At 37.2% G+C, this 17,740-nt stretch overlaps 2 protein-coding genes across 5 annotated transcripts in view; one reads left to right on the forward strand and one right to left on the reverse strand.

The window, feature by feature from the left end:
• GABPB1 (GA binding protein transcription factor, beta subunit 1) overlaps nucleotides 1-17,740 on the reverse strand; it is a 69,182-nt gene that overhangs the window by 50,029 nt on the left and 1,413 nt on the right. For 2 of the 4 annotated variants that reach the window (XM_008566913.1, XM_008566911.1), the window contains exon 1: nucleotides 17,099-17,710. The exons of the other annotated variants lie outside the window; for them this stretch is intronic. The gene's annotated coding sequence lies outside the window, so the exon portion shown is untranslated. Of the gene's footprint in view, nucleotides 1-17,098; nucleotides 17,711-17,740 lie in introns of those variants that run through there. 4 annotated transcript variants of the gene reach the window in all.
• Nucleotides 17,411-17,740, forward strand: part of LOC103585832 (spidroin-2-like) — a 14,990-nt gene continuing 14,660 nt past the window's right edge. Inside the window, exon 1 of the mRNA XM_008566920.1 lies at nucleotides 17,411-17,715. Coding sequence (XP_008565142.1) covers nucleotides 17,411-17,715 — 305 coding nt within the window. The remainder of the gene's footprint in view (nucleotides 17,716-17,740) is intronic.

The raw sequence follows: 17,740 nt of genomic DNA on the forward strand, positions 1-17,740 counted from the left end.
AATGCCATGTAAATAGTTGTTATATTGTATTTTAAAATTTCTATTACATTTTTTTTTTTTTTGACGGGTAAGGGGATCGCAACCCTCCGCACCGCTCACTGAGCACACCAGCCATCCCTATATAGGATCCGAACCCGCAGCCTTGTCGCTACCAGCACCACACTCTCCCAAGTGTGCCACAGGGCTGGCCCAAAATTTCTATTACTTTTTATTGTATGCATATTGGGGGGTTTTTTGTTTGTTTTTGTTTTTAATATTTTCAATAAGCGGTTGGTTGAATCAACAGATTGGAGACCCATGCATATGGAGAGCCAACTGCATATCCTTTAGACATGTACTGTACAATATGGTGCATGTGGCTATGTAAATTAATTAAGTAAAACTAAAAATTCAGTTCGTCAGTCACACTAGCTACATTTCAATTGCTCAATAGCCCTGTGTGGCTTGAATCTACAATACTGAACAGCACAAATAAAGTAACATTTCCCATCATCACAGAAACAGTGCTGCTTTAAACTATCTTTTATGAGTGTGATGTTGCTTACAAGATGGTTTTGTCTGAAAATATCTTTATTTCACCATCATTCTTTAAATAAATTTTCACTGGGTATAAAATTCTAGATTGGCAAATATTTTTCATTTCATATTACAGGTATCGTTTCACTATCTTCTCACCTCCATTGTTGCTGTTGAGAATTCATCTGTTACTCTAATTCTTGCTCCTTTGGTGGTTATCTTCTTTTTCTGTAGCTACTTTTAAGATTTTTCTGTCACTGGTTTTCTGCAACTTTATTATAATGTGTTTAGTTGTGAATCTTTTTATACTAAATAGGACTCATATGGAATCTTGAATCCTGGTTTGGTATCTTTCATCGGTTCTGGAAAATATCAGCTATCATCTCTTCAAATGCCCTATTCTCTCTTCCCCTCTCCTGGAATTCCAATTAAGACCATCTCACTCTATCCCCATATCTCTTACTCTGTCTTCCATATCTTCCATCTTTTTGTCTCTAAGCTACATTCTGGATCATTTTGTTTGATTTATATTCCAGTTTGACAATTTTTTCCAATGTGTCCAATCTATTACAAACTGCATCACTGAGTTTTTAACTCAGTTACTGCCTTTTTCATTTACAGAGGCTGTATTTGATGTTTGCAAATCTACAATGCCACTTTTTTTTTTTAATAGTTTCCTGTTCCCTGTCTGCAAGCTTGTCATTTATTTCTGTAAACACAGTATGCATGGTTGTTTTATCATATCTTCTAATTCTAATATATGATGCCTATGAAAAGGCATTTTGCTGCCTTTCATTTCCACTGGTTCTTACCCATAGTTCCTTGTCCCCTTGTTATGTCTGGTTATCTCTGACTAAGTGCTGGTCAACATCCTTGAAAAACGATTTGCAGGATAGCCTAAGATGAAGAAACACTCCTCAGAGAACATTTGCTTCTGCCAGGCACCTGGGGGACACTACCTGTCAGGAACCAACCTAAACTAAGTCATGGCTTAAGGGCCCCTTTCTTATCTTGGCTATGGCCACAGCTTCATAGATACTGCTTGTTTCCTTTCCTATTTTTCTCCTGCTCTGCTCAATGCCAACACAACTTGCCTTGACGTCCCTCGATATCTGGCTGGGAGGCAGGTGACGAAGTGTCAGGAAAAGGTTAGTTCTGGTTCATCCTTATTCCTCAGGTGTATACATATGGAGTCCAAGCCTCATAAGCGAAGGATCTCTTATAAGACTTTACATGTCCACATGTTGGGTGGGTGCTGTATCTTAACTTCCGCTCACTCAAACCTGTAAGTCTGATAAACAGAAACATAAATTTCTTTATATCAGCTAACATACAAAGGAACTTCAAAAAGTTCATGGAAAAATACAATTAAAAGATATACAAATCTTTTCATGAACTTTCTGAAGTACCCTCATACTTAAGGCAAAAGTGGACTCAGTCCTCCAGGTATTCTACTAACTTCTCTTATTTTAGGCTATCTTCCAGAATTTGGCTCACCAGATTTCCCTATCTTCCCAGTTCTTGAAAGCTCTTAAGGTGGTGTTTTATATATTTTATCCCACATTTTCAGTTGTTTTCAAAAAGAAGACTCATCTAAATAACCTAGCCCACCATTACCCAGATGCAAGATATATTTGGAAGAAGAGCTAATAGATCTTCCTGATGTATTAGATGTTAATGCACAAGATAAAGATTAGTCAAAGATGACATCTAGGTTTTTGGCCTGAATAACCTGGCAAAAGTTGGATTATTTACTGAGATAAAGACAGTAGAGTGGGATGGGGTGGGTCAGGTGTTAAGAGTTTGGCCATAGAGTTGTTAAGTTTGAGATGCTGTAGCTACATTATAAGTTTCTTGTAGGTAGAGATGAGAGTTGCTTTTTAAGGTCTTTTGTACACAGAATTACCTTAGAATGGTGATACACACATAGTTGGTATTCAGCCAACCCAAGGGTTTCTCTACCTCAGCACTATTGACACTTGGGGACCAATAACTCTTTGTTGTGGGGAATTACCCTGTGCATTGTAGGATAGTTAGCAGCATCCCTCCTGGCCTCTACCCATTAGATATCAGTAGCACACTGCCCTGCCTCCAGTTTGACATTTTTAAAAAAGTCTTTAGATATTGCAAAACATCCTATGGGGGCAAAATTACCCAATTGAAAACCACTGAACTAAAAACTTCTTGAATTCAAGTGAATTTCTATACAATGTTCTATTACCATCACTCAACTGGACACATCAAAGATATACAAGAGAGAAGAGTCCATCCAAACCCAAACTCTAACCCAGCCCAACCCAGCATTTCTCTAGTAGTGTTTCCCAAATTCCAGAGGACTTCAGTACTGAGAAGGTCTATGAGTAAAAGGGATAGCAGAGGTTTGAGGTAAAAGAACAGTAAGAGTTTCAGCCCTTTATGCCTGTTTTTTGTTTTTTTTCCTTTTTGTCTTTTTTCGTGACCGGCAACGGATCGCAACCCTTGGTGTCACGCCCGCACCTCGCTCAGCCAGTGAGCGGCCGGTCTGTATGTGGGATCCGAACCCTCGGCGGGAGCGCCACCGCGCTCCCAAGCGGCGCACTGTAGCAGTGCGCCACCGGGCCGGCCCCCTTTATGCCTGTTTTTAAACAAGACCATCTCCAACTGCTATGAGGAACTCTATATAACATTATTTATAATTTTAAAGTATTTTAAAAAGTAAACTATTGTGAGTAAATGTCTTCATACTTATCTCTTCATCTCTTCAGATATAAAATTATTTAAAATTTTATATTGCAAGCAAGAATTACTTAGCAGTTCTTTTTCATTACTATTCCACACCCAGATCCTTATTAACATAAACCCAGAAAAGAACTACTAAATTTATTTGCAAGTCCTGGTATGTATGTACTTTATCTTTGTTCTCCTTTTATTTATTTATTTATTTATTTATTTATTTATTTATTTATTTATTTATTCTAGCGAAATAAAAATCAGGTAAAAGTAGTATGGATAAATTAGGGCCTCAAAAATCAGATTCTGTAATATAACTCATTCAAAAAAATTTTAAACTCCAAATTATATAGTGAGAGCTTGTTTCAGGCAGCACCCAGCACGTTGTGAGTCCTTGTCTCCATACGGTTAAACCTCTTTGTCTTATATAAAGTGACTTCCAAATGTACTACATAAAAAATACTTTTATGCTCTACTATAAACTTCCCTAAATCTCAGTTTTAAATATTACAGTATAATCTCATCTATCCTAAACTGAAGATCACTTTCTTATTCAAAACTATTTTTCTTCGAATTTAAGATACCAAAAGATGTCTTTAAATTGGAACCATGATAATAAATTTTTACTTCCCACATAAGCATTGTGTTTATCAGATATACATTCTCTATTTCTCTATCTACATTCTAACTGTGCATACCAGTGTCCCTATTATAACTAAAATTATGACATCATTACTGCTCTCCATAAAACCTAGAATATAAATGTCTGTAATTCTAAGGATAAAAAATATTTATTGATGACTATTTAATATTCATGTTTAAGATAAGCTCAAGAGTTCCACATCTAATACACATAAATTATATCAACACACACCAACCTAAAAAGGAGTAGTAAGAATTGGTCAATTAGCATGTCTTGTCTGAAACTTCCCAGGCACATGTCAAAACCTAATCTTCCTTCTGGATTCCCTGATAATGCTATCACCTCTTTACCTCCCAATTTAGAAATCTGGGAGCTATCCTCAACTCCTCCCCATCTCTCCAATATATATCTTCTACATATATTTGGTGTGATGGTCTGAATGCTTGTGTCCCCGCCCCCCAGATTCACATGTTGAAATCCTAACCCCAAGGTGATGCTATTAGGAGGTGGAGTCTTTGGGAGGTGATTAAGTCCCTCAGGAATGAAATTAGTGCTCTTACAAAAAAGGCCTCAAAGATCTGCTCTACAAACCAGGAAACTGGCCCTCACCAGACATGGAATCTGCCATCACCTTGACCTTGGACTTCCCAGCCTCCATAACTTTGAGAAATAAATTTCTGTGGCTTATAAGCCACAGTTTACTGCATTTTGTTACAGCACCCTAAATGAACTAAGACAGTTGGTGGTCAAGTCCTCTAAGATCTACTTCACATCTCTTTCTCATTTCTTTTTTAAACAGGCAGTACTTTCAACAGGCAGTACTTTTATTTAGCTCAAAAATCCAAACACAGAAATGTATATACCAAAAAGTCTCAGGGGCCAGCCTGTGGCTCACTTGGGAGAGTGTGGTGCTGATAATACCAAGGCCACGGGTTTGAATCCCTACATAGGGATGGCTGGTTAGCTCACTTGGGAGAGCGTGGTGCTGACAACACCAAGTCAAGGGTTAAGATCCCCTTACTGGTCATCCTTAAAAAAAAAAAGAAAAGGAAAGTCTCAATGAAAGCATTTACACTACTCATTGTCTAGCCCTTGCCCCCAAAGCACCCCCACCCTACCCCCACAGTGCCCCCAAACCCCCAGCCACAGGTAACCACCTTTACTAGTTCCATGGATATCCTTCCAGTATTTCTATAACTACCAAAAGATAGCATTGTTACATAACACTTTTCTGCACTTGCTTTTCTTACTTAACACATCCTGGAGATCTTTTCCTATTAGTTCATAGAGAGCTTCCTCATTTTTTTATACGGCTGCATAATATACTATTGTCTATATAGGCCTTAATTTGGTACACAGTCTCCTCTAGATGGACAGTAGTGCTATTATAAACACTCAGTTAATAACTCTGTAGATGTATTATTTTATTTCATATATCTGTAGGATAAATTCCAAGTAGGATTGCTGAGATAAAAGTAACTACAATTGTAATTTTGATAGATATTGCCAAATTTCCCTCTCATTATTTTTAAATTTGTCTTTTTCTCACCATTCCCTTTGTCAATGCGAAGTAGGACTAATCTCCCTCTTTCCTCACCCACTGTACATCCTGTTGTGAAATTCATCATTATTTTTAACAAATTTTTAAACAAATATAATATTCTAATGTTCAAATTTTAAAGATTACTGAAAAGGCTAAAGTTTCCTCTGATCATCTCTCCCTGTCTCTACTCCCAAAACCCAATTCTCTACCCACCACCCGAGTTAAGCACTAATATCAGTTTAATATTTTTCTTGCCAAACCATATTCTTGGCATTTGCATGCACATATATGTATCTTCCCCTCCAAAATATAGTATTGTTCTGGGGTTTTCTCCTTATTTATGCTATTATTCTGTACACACTGCTCTACAGCTTATCACACAATAGTATATGTAATTTACTATTTTAAATTGTTATGTGTTATTCCACAGTATGAATACACCGATTTGTTTGGTCATTTTCCTATTTATGACCATTGTTGTTTATTTTTCCAGTTATTCACTATTATAAACAATGCTGCAATGAACATATTTGTACATGCCTTTTTCTGCACATATACTAGTGCTCCTCTAGTGCAGAAAATGGACAGACTTGTTGGGAATAAGGATTTTAAATTAATAGATACTACCAGATTGCTCACACCAATTACACCTCCGTAATTGGCTATATTGACTTATACTCCCAATGGTAGTTCATAATATTATTTCCTCACAATATAACCAATCTTACTATTACCAACTTTTTAATTTATTGCTTGTATGATGGATAGAAAGTGTTATCTTTCTGTTTTAATATGCATCCCTTAAATTACTAATAAGATTGCACATCTTTATCAAAAGTTTGTTGGTCACTTATGTTTTGTCTTCTGAAACTGCTTGTTCATATTCTTTACCTATATTACCATTTCATTGTTTCTTTGTAGGAGTGCATCATATTTCTGGTTTATTAAACAAGGACACTTCAAAAAGTTTGGGGGAAAACAGAATTAAAAGATAATGTAGATCTTTCATTGAACTTTTTGAGGTACCCTCCTACGTGCTGCAAATATTCCTCTCCATTTGTTTTAAATGTGCAAATTCTAAATGCTGTCATAAAGTCTTAAATTATGGCTTGGTCAAATTTATCAAAATATCTTTCTAAAGCATAGATATAATCATGTATTCCAATCATCTATAGAATAGAGTACAACTGAACCATCTGTATATTTAACTTGAAGTGAAAAATAATTTAAATAGTTGGCCACCCACCGTTCTACTTCATAAACGTAAGTCCCAGGATTAGCCTGAAATGTGAATTTCCTATTTCCTCAGTTAGGTCTCAGTTTTCAAATGATTCTTACAGAATGAACTAAAGGGGTTTTTTTGGTACAATAAAGCCTATAAACATAGGCCATCTTCTTCTAGGGAACAACTGAGGAAACTGATATATTTCAGAACTAGAGGAAAAACTGGATGTATCAGGTTTATTGAAAGATGATACCTCTACTTCCCATGTGGCAAATTCCTACAAGTTATTCTGATTATATATTATTTTCACCTAATAACCATAATCATTAACTAAGTGGTAACTCCAATGCATCTCAGATCTTTAAGATCTGTCCTGTTCCTCACTGCTGCTTCATCAGATCAGCATTTCCCCTTTGGATTTACAAAGTGCATGGAAAAACAGAATTAAAAGATAATGTGAATCTTTCCATGAAATTTTTGAAGACCCCTCATATACGCCAACTATACAATTATCTACAATAATCTTTACATGCTATTCTATCTAATGATACCACTCCTTTATATGTTATTCTGCTTGAGAAGTCTTCCTCTTATACCAATTTACCTGACCAAAGTATTACTATTCTCCCTCCAAAACTCAGTTCAGACAGTACCTCCCCAAAAAAACTCCCCTTGACATTCTCAGCAAAATGAACTAGTCACTTCTCTATTTTCTCATTGTGCCTTATTGTATCATTGTACCCATTATTATATGGATTTCACCATATTACAAATGATTTGTTCACAAGCTCCCCCTCCTATAAGCCTGAGAAAGCCAGCATTTATCTTATTCTTATGTGTATTTTAGTATCTAGCAGTTTCTAGCATATCATTCAATAGATGCTTACTAAATTAAACAAGCCCACTCTGTTCGGCACTATCATGAACACTATAGATCTACACACACACAAACTGAAGTCATGATCTTTAACCAAAAATATTTTACAACCTGAAAGAATGTGTGAATTATAACAAAAGTAGTCTGTAGTTCTGTGTTTTTTTAAGTGGTATATACCAGAGATCAGTGCTTTTCGAACTGTGGGTCATGACCCATTAGGAGACTGTGAAATCATTTTAGTGAGGTAATGCCAACATTTTTTAAAATACCAGCATATGTCAAATATAGTTATCATCCACATACAAGCATGCACATGCACGCACACACACACACAGCAATGTGTATACACGATCACCAGGTAAAATATATTTCTCACTGTGTGTCGCAGCAAAAAATCATTTGAAAGCTACTTCCATAGTTGCTATATGGGCTCAGAGTTTTAAATTACCAAACAAGATAAAGTAGTCAAGGAAGACTTCTTCGATGAAAGACAACATTTAAAGCATAATCTGGCTCCCCACTACCTCTCAGCACATCTATCTTTCTCCCTTAATCACTATGCTCTAGCCACACAAGCTTTAGCAATTCTTCAAACAAGCTAACCATGTTCCCACCTTACAGTCTTGCCTGTGTTGCTCCCTCTGCCTAAAAGCTCTTTACTAAGGTAACTGCATGGCCTGCTCTCTCACTCCAGGACACTCAAAGAGAACAGCTTTCCCTGACCACCTAAAATAGCAACCACATCCCACCACTCTATTCCCTTATCTAGTTTTATTCCTTTTCGCACTCATTACCACCTAACACCATGTATTTACTTACTGTGTCCCTCCTCCCAAACGTCAGCTCTAAGAAAACAGGGACCTTGTCTTCTGTTTTGTTCATTATTATAACACCACAGGTTAGAACATTACCTGGCACAGGGCAAACATTACTGAATAGGCTTTGATAGGCAAGGAAAAGAGAGAACACATGGAGTTATGCCTGAGCGTGGTATATCAAGAGGAAACACCAACTTAATAATGTAAAGGAGTAAGGAATAAGGCTGAAGAAGCAGAGTATAATATTAAAAGATCTGAAAGAAAGCAGAATTTGGACTTTATCTTACATACAACTGCAAGTCTCATTCAAAGTTTTGAGCAAATGGTGATCCATGCAAACATTGATTCAGCACAGGTTCAACTCATTTTGCTTGGCACAGTGGAGAGTGCGAAGGTCAACAGCACATGTTCCCTCCTCGTGTTTACAGTTTAGCAGCAACGGGATCAAAAAAAGTTTTAGGAAAATTATTCTGGATACCATATGCATGATGGATCCAAGGATGGAAATCTAAAGTTAGAAAGGACAAATAATAGGCAATGCAGAATCCTAGGACAAACTGAGATCCAGTAAAGAGTAATACAAAGAACTATGCTGACTCATGGATAAAATAACAGAAAAACATGCATCACAGACAACTTCAAGATATAAAGATGATACTGATAAAACTAACAAAGAAAAACTGGGAGCAGGTGGGAGGCTGGGTAATAATAAATCTAAAAGTGATGGAAATTCCTTGAGCCTTCAAATGGAAACATCCAGTAAATCACTGAAGCTACAAACCTAGAGAATATACATTGACAGTCATCAGCATTTAAAACATCCACATATTAAAAAAAAAAAGATATGCGGGCTGGCTGGTTAGCTCAGTTAGTTAGAGCACAGCCTTATAACCCCAAGGTCACAGGTTCAGATCCCTCTACTAGCCAGCCACAAAAAAATAAATAAAAACATCCATATGAGAGAAAACAAAGAGAGGGGAGCAGAGGGAGTAATAACAGGAATACAGTAGTCCCCCATTATCTTCAGGGGATACATTCCGAGATCCTCAGTGGATGCCTGAAACCATAGATAGTACTGAATCCTATATATACTATGTTTTTTTCTATACCTATGCTAAAGTTTAATTTATAAAGTAGGCACAGTAAGAGTAACAACAATATCTAATAATAAACAATAATTAATAAGAACAAATAACAATATACTGTAATAAAATTTATGTGAATGTGGTCTCTTTCTCAAAATACTGTAGTATTTTTGGATGGCAATTGACCACAGGTAATTGAAACCACAAATAAGGGGGAACTACTGTAATGAGTGGTTAAGAGTATCATGAAACGGGCCGGCCCGGTGGCGCACTGGATAGTGCGCTGCTTGGGAAGCGCGGCGGCGCTCCCACCCGAGGGTTCGGATCCCACATAAAGACTGGTTCCCGCTCGCTGGCTGAGCGAGGCACGGGAGCAACATCGAGGGTTGCAATCCCGTTGCCGGTCCCCGGTCCGGTACGGGGGCAACACTGAGGGTTGCGATCCGTTGCCGGACACGGAAAAAAGACAAAAGACAAAAAAAAAAAAAAAAAAAAAGAGTATGTATCATGAAACAACAAAGAAAACAAAAAAATAGTATCAGAAAGGGAAAATCAGGATGGCATACTAACATGAAGGGCAAGGAAAGAAAGAATGTTAAGAAGCCTCAATGGAAATCAGTAGTAACACATTTTTACTGGTTGAATAAAATCAGGATGAAGCCAACATTATTGACAAGAAGGATGTCTTTTGAAGGCACAGTCTGAATATGATATCCAAAATTATAGTAAGTTAGGAAAGTAATAGTGAGAGTGGAGGGCAGCAATTCTAATTCAGTTCTCAAAATTTTTGAAATGAAGAGAAATGAGGCAGATAACTGGAAAGAATAGTAGAAGTTCATCAAAGTTTTTTTTTTCCTCCCAAGATACACAAGTCTGTACATATTTGAATGCGGGAAGAAAAGTCATTGCAGATAATGATCAAAGTGACCAGAAAGAAAAAGTTTAAGTATGGTAGCAAGATTCCTGGGAAAAGCAAAAGAAGATTCCTCTTCCATTCCTTTACAAAATAGGATGAAAGAAGAGATTTGTCATGATGACAGTGAAAAAAATGTGCAAGCTTGTACCATTTTTTTTTTCAATTGAGTAGAAGTCAATGGCACCTACTGAATGTTAAAGAAGAAACATGAGACAACACAAAAATATAAGATTAACAAAATGATTGTCAAGAAGTAACAAGGGCCCACTTGGAATTGTTCAGCATAAATTTATAGTGGCCAAGAAATCTTCATAATTATTCACCTTCCTCCACAAATATGCTGGGACCTGTGAAGAAAACAGAATAAACTGACAGTGGAAAGAGCTGACAACAGGAGCCCAGTAAAATATGAAAGAAGTGACTGATGTCAAAGTTCAGGCTATATCTAACACATGCAAGAATAAGCTAAGTATCTCAGTCCATTTGGCCTGCTATAACAAAATACCATAAACTGGGTGAATTACAAACAACAGAAAATCATTTCTCACAGTTCTAGAGGCTAAGGTGTCCAAAATCAAGGCGCTGGCAGATTCAGTGTCCAGTAAGGGCTAGATTCTATACAGCAGTCTTTTCACTGTAACCTCACATGCAGGAAAGTACAAAAGAGATCACTGGAATCTCTTTTGTAAGGGCACTAAACTCACTCATAAGGGCTCTACCCTCAGGACCTAATCACCTACCAAAGGACCCAACCCTCCTAATACTATCATCTTGGAGTTTAAGATTTTAATATATGAATTTGGGGTGGACATAAGCATTCAGACCTTAGCCCTAAGGGAGGCAAACTAAGGGTCCCCGTCAATGGAATGGATAATGGAACAAAGGGAGAGTAATCATCACGTGGGCAAAGGTCAGAGTTCACACAAGCTATTTAGGATATAAAGAAAATATCTTAGATCATTCACTTGTATACCACACTATTCAAATATTTTTCCTCTATTTGGATACATGATAAATGCTGTAGACATAAAGGAGTCCAGGAATCAGAAGGGCTGCACATCCCAATAGCTTCATCATGAAAGAAATTGACCTAATTCCAAAGTCCAGTACTATAATTACTTTTATGATCTACAATAAATGACCACCTCAATCTCCACATCTACAGAATGGATGGTGTGTTAAAGAGAGGTATCATGGTGGCCTCCACCCACCTCCTTTAAAGAATCACTATAGTAAACCATCATAGTATAAGTATCTTATCCCTCAAGTGTAATGGTACAGCAACAACCTAACTTGGTTGAAGAAAACTCTGAAGCATCTTCAAAAAAAGATTCTATATTATGTAATAGAATATCAGTATCAGTGGGTTTAGCATACTTTTTAATCAAAGAAGATGGAAGTAGACATTTTATGTTATTTTCATTTTAATTTTTTAATTTACCATGCATGATAAAGCTATATAATACCATGAAAAGATGTATGTTTTAATATTAAAATAAAGTAGGACTCAATATTGAGTAAATATTCTGCTGGTTCTTTATCTGCCATTCCAAAATCCAAAAAAGCTCTGAAACCCAAAATAACTCACATGGTAGTAAAACCTCATCTCAACTCACATGAAGCTAATTTATAGTCTTTATTCCACTTAGTGTCAACATTCATACATTCTGCTGCAGAAATAATGATGTTTGAAGAGTATTGCACTGGACTGTTGGAAGGTTACACAACATTATTACCTTGTCTATATCCAAAAAATTCTTAATTCCAAAACCTATTAGACCACAAGGGTTTTGAGTGTGATAACATAATGACAATTGCTAACATTTACTGAGCTACTAACTATGTGTCAGGCACTCTTCTGATCATCCGATATGTACTAACTCACTTAATCTTCTCAACCACCGTGAGGCAGGTGTTATACCCTCTTTACAAAGGAGGAAACAGGCACAGAGGGATTAAGTAAACTGCCTAAATTCACAGAGCGTGATCAACCAGGATGAATACAACATTTAAAATTTTACATGCAAGATTAAAAAAACACAACAAAATAGAGAGATGACTTTGGTACAGTGGTAGGAAGGATATTTTTCTCTACTCAATTAACATGTTACTTCTAGAATGGTAAATTAAACTTTGAAAAATACAAAACACTTCATGTACCCACAAATTCATTTATGTGCAATTCCCAAATCAACTTGCACAAGCTGCATAGTATAAAATACAAATTCCTCAGGTTACACTAATACATTTTATTGAAAGTAATATCTTAATATCTTTAATTACAAGTAATTCACAATAATTCAAATTCATTGCAGAAGTTAGAAAATTTGGATAGGCAAAAATAAAATAATCATGGGCCGGCCTGGTGGCGCACTGCTACAGTGCACCGCTTGGGAGCGCGGTGGCGCTCCCACCAAGGGTTCGGATCCCACATACAGACCGGTTCCCGCTCACTGGCTGGGCGAGGTGCGGGCGCAACACCGAGGGTTGCGATCCCAACACTGAGGGTTGCGATCCCGTTGCCGGTCCCGGTCCGGTACGGGCGCGACACTGAGGGTTGCGATCCGTTGCCGGACACGGAAAAAAATTAAAAAATAAAAATAAAATAAAATAAAATAATCAGCTACAAAACTACACTCAGAAATAACCACTTAACAATTTGTCACACATTCTTCCAGATGTCAATATATTTTTGGTTTTTTTACCAAAATGGAATTGTGCTTTTAAATCACTTACATATAGCAAGACATCTTTTTATCTTACGTTCTTCTAACATCATTTTAATGATTGAGTAAATAGTACCCCACTGTAGGGATGTACCCTAACAATCACTGTAAAAAATATTTAGGTTGTTTACAATTTTACAGCATAGTGATCATGAGTCACACTGGTTGTATTCAAGTCCTGGCTCTATCCCTTACTAACTCAGCTACCTTGGCAGGCTAAAACTGTACCACCAAAATCACAAGTGTCACAGTGTAAGTCAGCTACCCCATTTCTCTATGCCTCAATTTTCTCTTCTTAAAAATGGGGATAATACCCACTTCATATGATTACTGTCAGGGATAAATGTGTTAATACACAGCTTTTATTAGCAACAGTGCTGCAACTGCTAAATCTTTGCGCATATCTTTATGACATCAAGATAAATTCCCTTAAATGGGAATTTCCACATTAGAAGGTATGTCCATTTTAAGACTTTTTAGTTTGCCAAATTACAGCTTGGTTTAAAGCCCTTCATTAAATAGCCTTCTCACTTAATACTCATCTCTCTTTATCCAAGAGGGTGAAAACTATGATCCAGTTAAGCGATCTTGTTTCACTCAATTAGCTTTTGCTCTTCTGCTATGTACCTGCAAATCTAGACATATTTCATAAAACCACAGTTTGTAAGAACCTTGAGGACACCTAGCCCAAACCCTCCTTTAGTACGTCAATTCCTCTACTCTAGAATTCCCAACTTGGACACTGTCAGTGAACACGGGCATCCAAAACAACACATTCTATTTTTATAGTTTTGAGAAAATTTCTCTTGGAAGATAGTTAAAATCTGCCTCTTTCTATCTTCTACCCATTGATCCTAGTTTTTTTCTGGTCAGAGCGAACCTGATCCTTCCATGCGACACACCTCCAAATATTTAAAGGTGGCTATCATTTCTTAGAGGAGCTTCTTCCTTTTAGGTCAAACATCCCGTTTTTTTCAACATTTCCTCTTTTCAATTTCCCCATGATCAAGGTCCTCTGGATATGCTCTATAGTTCAGTGATTTTTAAACTTGTATATCTATCACGTTGGGAACTTGAGAAAAACAGAAGCCTAGGTCCTATCCTACTTAAGCCTCTGTGTGTGTGTGTGTGTGTGTGTGTTGTGTGTGTGTGTGTTATTAGCTTTACTTAAGTCTGTGTGTGTGTGCGTATGTGTGCATGTGTGTGTGTGTTATTATCTTTCCAGGTAGTTCTGATATAAAGTTTGAGAATGGATGCAAGGGTCCCACTTATAACATGATAGTATGCTTCCTAATAACCTGACACAATACCCCAGGTATAATACAACCAGTACAAAGTAAAGTGGAACGCCTTGCTCTTTCTATATGCTGTTCTACCAACTTAGAAATTATTTACCATTTTAAAATCATACAGTAAAAAAACAAAAAGAAAAACAGAAGAAAAAACAAATTAAAAAAAATAAAAATTATACAGTAAGGTTGATTCATATTAAATGTACAATCAGTTAAAATGATCAACTCTTCCACAGTATCTATTTGCGCATTAGTATCTGGGGCCCTAACTGCCTGCCTTTACACTTACTTCTATTAAAAGGTAAGGCTATATCTAACGCATGCAAGAATAAGCTAAGTATCTCAGTCCATTTGGGCTGCTATAACAAAATACCATAAACTGGGTGGATTACAAACAACAGAAAATCATTTCTCACAGTTCTAGAGGCTAAGGTGTCCAAATTTAGATTTCTCTTTCTAAATGCATCAATGGCCCAATGGCTTTTATCTTTAGTGAAGAAATCACTTCAAGCTTAAGTCTCTAAACTTATGTCATGGACAAACTCAGCCCAAATAAAGGTCCTCTAGCCCACCAACAATTGAACTGACAGCTGATTGCACCAAAGTATCTCCTCTGTGCAGAGCACTGTAGTGTGAACATTTTGAAGAAACCCACAGGCCCTAATCTGATCCTAGTACTAGGTTTATCTTCTAGAGAGCATGATGGAACAAACACCTTCAGGAAAGTTAATAATAATACTAATTAGTTGTCCCAAGGTAGACACATTAGTGCTACAGAAACGTTAGGATTACTGGTTGGAAAGCCATGGGGGCTGAGGAATGATACTTATTAGAAAACTAATCTGCCCTAAGCTTCAAGATTTTGTTTGTTTTTTTTAAATGTTAGCTAAGTGAGAGAGAGGATCTAGAGCCATCAGTGAGTTCATCTGTACTCAGGCTATTTGCAAAAGGAGAATGGATGAGAGCTGTATGAGCCCTCAAAAATGGATTCATTCAAGTGGTGAGAATTCACTTGAAGAGATTTCAATGTTGAAGGGATACATTTTGAAAGTATATATGCTCCTATTTTGTTTTTCATAAGTCAAAGTGGCATTTGCTCAGAGTGCATTATGTGCATTGTATGTAGATGTAAATAATTTTTAAAATACTTTAATAAAAAATAAAGAAACTTTTAATAAAATTAATTCATGATTCAAAATTTCATGTAATAATTTCTGAATTCCTCATAACATGTTTGCTTTATTTGTTAGTACTTCTAACTTACAAGGCACTCAAGACCGGGGTGGCAGAGTCCATTCTACTGGAGATGTGGCCCATTAGAAAGAAACTAAAAATGCCAGAGGGTAAAAACAACTAAAATCAAGTAAAATTAACCAAGATCCAATCTATTTTCATGTGAAAAACAAACATTAAAAATACACCTGGCATTTTCTAACAATTACAAGAAGAATGCCAGATGCTTCCTGTTGATGGAACAGTAGAGAACTACAAACTGACAGATTCAGACTAGAGTTCACAGAAACAACTGGAAACAAACTTAGCTTCCTTTCAAAACTATTAAACTAAGGCAAATATAGCTTTAAATTTGTACACACTGCAATAGTATAATCGTTCCCTAACCTAGAAAACCCAGATTAATTCGGAGACAGAATTCTAAGGGTACATATATGCAAATTATTCGTTACACCGAAGATTTTACCGCAGGATTATTTTTAAATCTGGAGATCCTACAGTGTTTTGAAAGTGTCCTATCTACAAATATTACATCACACAAAACTTCACAAGCATATCTAACGTGGAATTCACATCTTACTGTGTACATCATTAAAAATATGAACTGAAACTAAAAATTAAGTTGAATCGCTTAGAACGTTTCAAAATGTTACTGAGTCTCCACGTTCATATGCAGATTATGCAATCTATATCTGTGATATTGTTTATGCACCTAAATACCAATTCTTAAAAAGTCAGAGCCCAAGAAAAAGGTGTAGGAATCAACTTTTCTATCCATGTTTTTTAAATGTGTCTTGTCTATATCTGTGATATTGTTTATGCACCTAAATACCAATTCTTAAAAAGTTAGAGCCCAAGAAAAAGGTGTAGGAATCAACTTTTCTATCCATGTTTTTTAAATGTGTCTTGTATAATATCCTGATTTGATTTGTATGGTGAAAGCAGGATAGAAATGACATATTTGTTTTAAATAATAACTGTGGTGATTGTAGAGCTAAAAAGAAAAAAAAAAAAGCATGAGTGTACAGGAGTTTTCAAGAGGTTACATGGTGTGATACCACAACAGACTGAATGCAGAAGAGATTTAAGAATCTAGCTGTATTCTGCAAACCATCAAAGATTTGCAGAAATGCGAAACAATGTCACATTTGCCTAACATGTCATTTACATTAACATATAATGGATTGTTTTTGAAAAATTAATAAATACTTAAAAAGAGAGAAAAATTAAGAAAAAGAGATAAAACCGTCCTTAGTTTCCTTAAACTCAAAGTCTGAGCCTCAAAGTGGAAGTGCCAAAGAGGATGGCTATACGTCAGTGAGAAATTTAAACCCAGCTGGCTAGGTCTTTACGCGAAATGAACGCTGCAAAAAAGAATTTCCGACCGCTAACTTCTGAACAATAAATTTGGATACATCTTTAATCGTGGATGGCAAATTACTTTACAAGGACCGTTTACGGACTACACCAAAGCTCTTTCCAGATAAAAAGTGTACTTCTCAGAAAGTAACTTGCCTGAATCGAGACAGCAAACCAGTGTCCGGCGAGAGGACTTAAAATATTTCCACATTATCAAGCCCCTTCAGAAGTACTGAGGTCTCTGCCCCTCCTTTGAACAGATGTCTGCTCGCCACAGTCCAATCAGGTTTAAAGCAAGAGTTATGTGTACTGAAAACAAGCTTAAAGTGGGAAAACACACACAAAGCATGCCTATATCATTCCTTTGGTTTCAGTTTTCACCCTTGAGGCTAGGCACGCTGATTCAACAATGTTGGAGAGCTCCAACGAAACACACTAAACACAATAACTAAGTGTGTCCAGGCAGAGATGACCTGGCAATATTTTCAACTTCTTTCCCGATGCCGTGCACCCGCAGGTCCTGCCAGCGATGTCTCTGGGGCAGAAGTCCCGACCGAACATTCAGAACGACAGCCTTCGTCCCCTCAGAACTCGAGTCCCCACAGCCGAGGCTGTGGTCGCGGTGGCCCCACGCGGGAAGAGCTCGGCTCTGCAGTTAACCCCGTCCGAGCCGGCCGTCCCCACCGCGGCCCGAGCGCCTCCGGCCCCGCAGCACAGAGCGCCCTAGGCCGGCCGCCCTTTCCCGGCTCTGGAAAGCCCGGCGGGGCCGTCAGGCCGCCCAGACAAAAGGGCCGGCAG

Source organism: Galeopterus variegatus, unplaced genomic scaffold (genome assembly GCF_000696425.1).
Source record: "Galeopterus variegatus unplaced genomic scaffold, G_variegatus-3.0.2 Scaffold276, whole genome shotgun sequence".
NCBI lineage: Eukaryota > Metazoa > Chordata > Mammalia > Dermoptera > Cynocephalidae > Galeopterus > Galeopterus variegatus.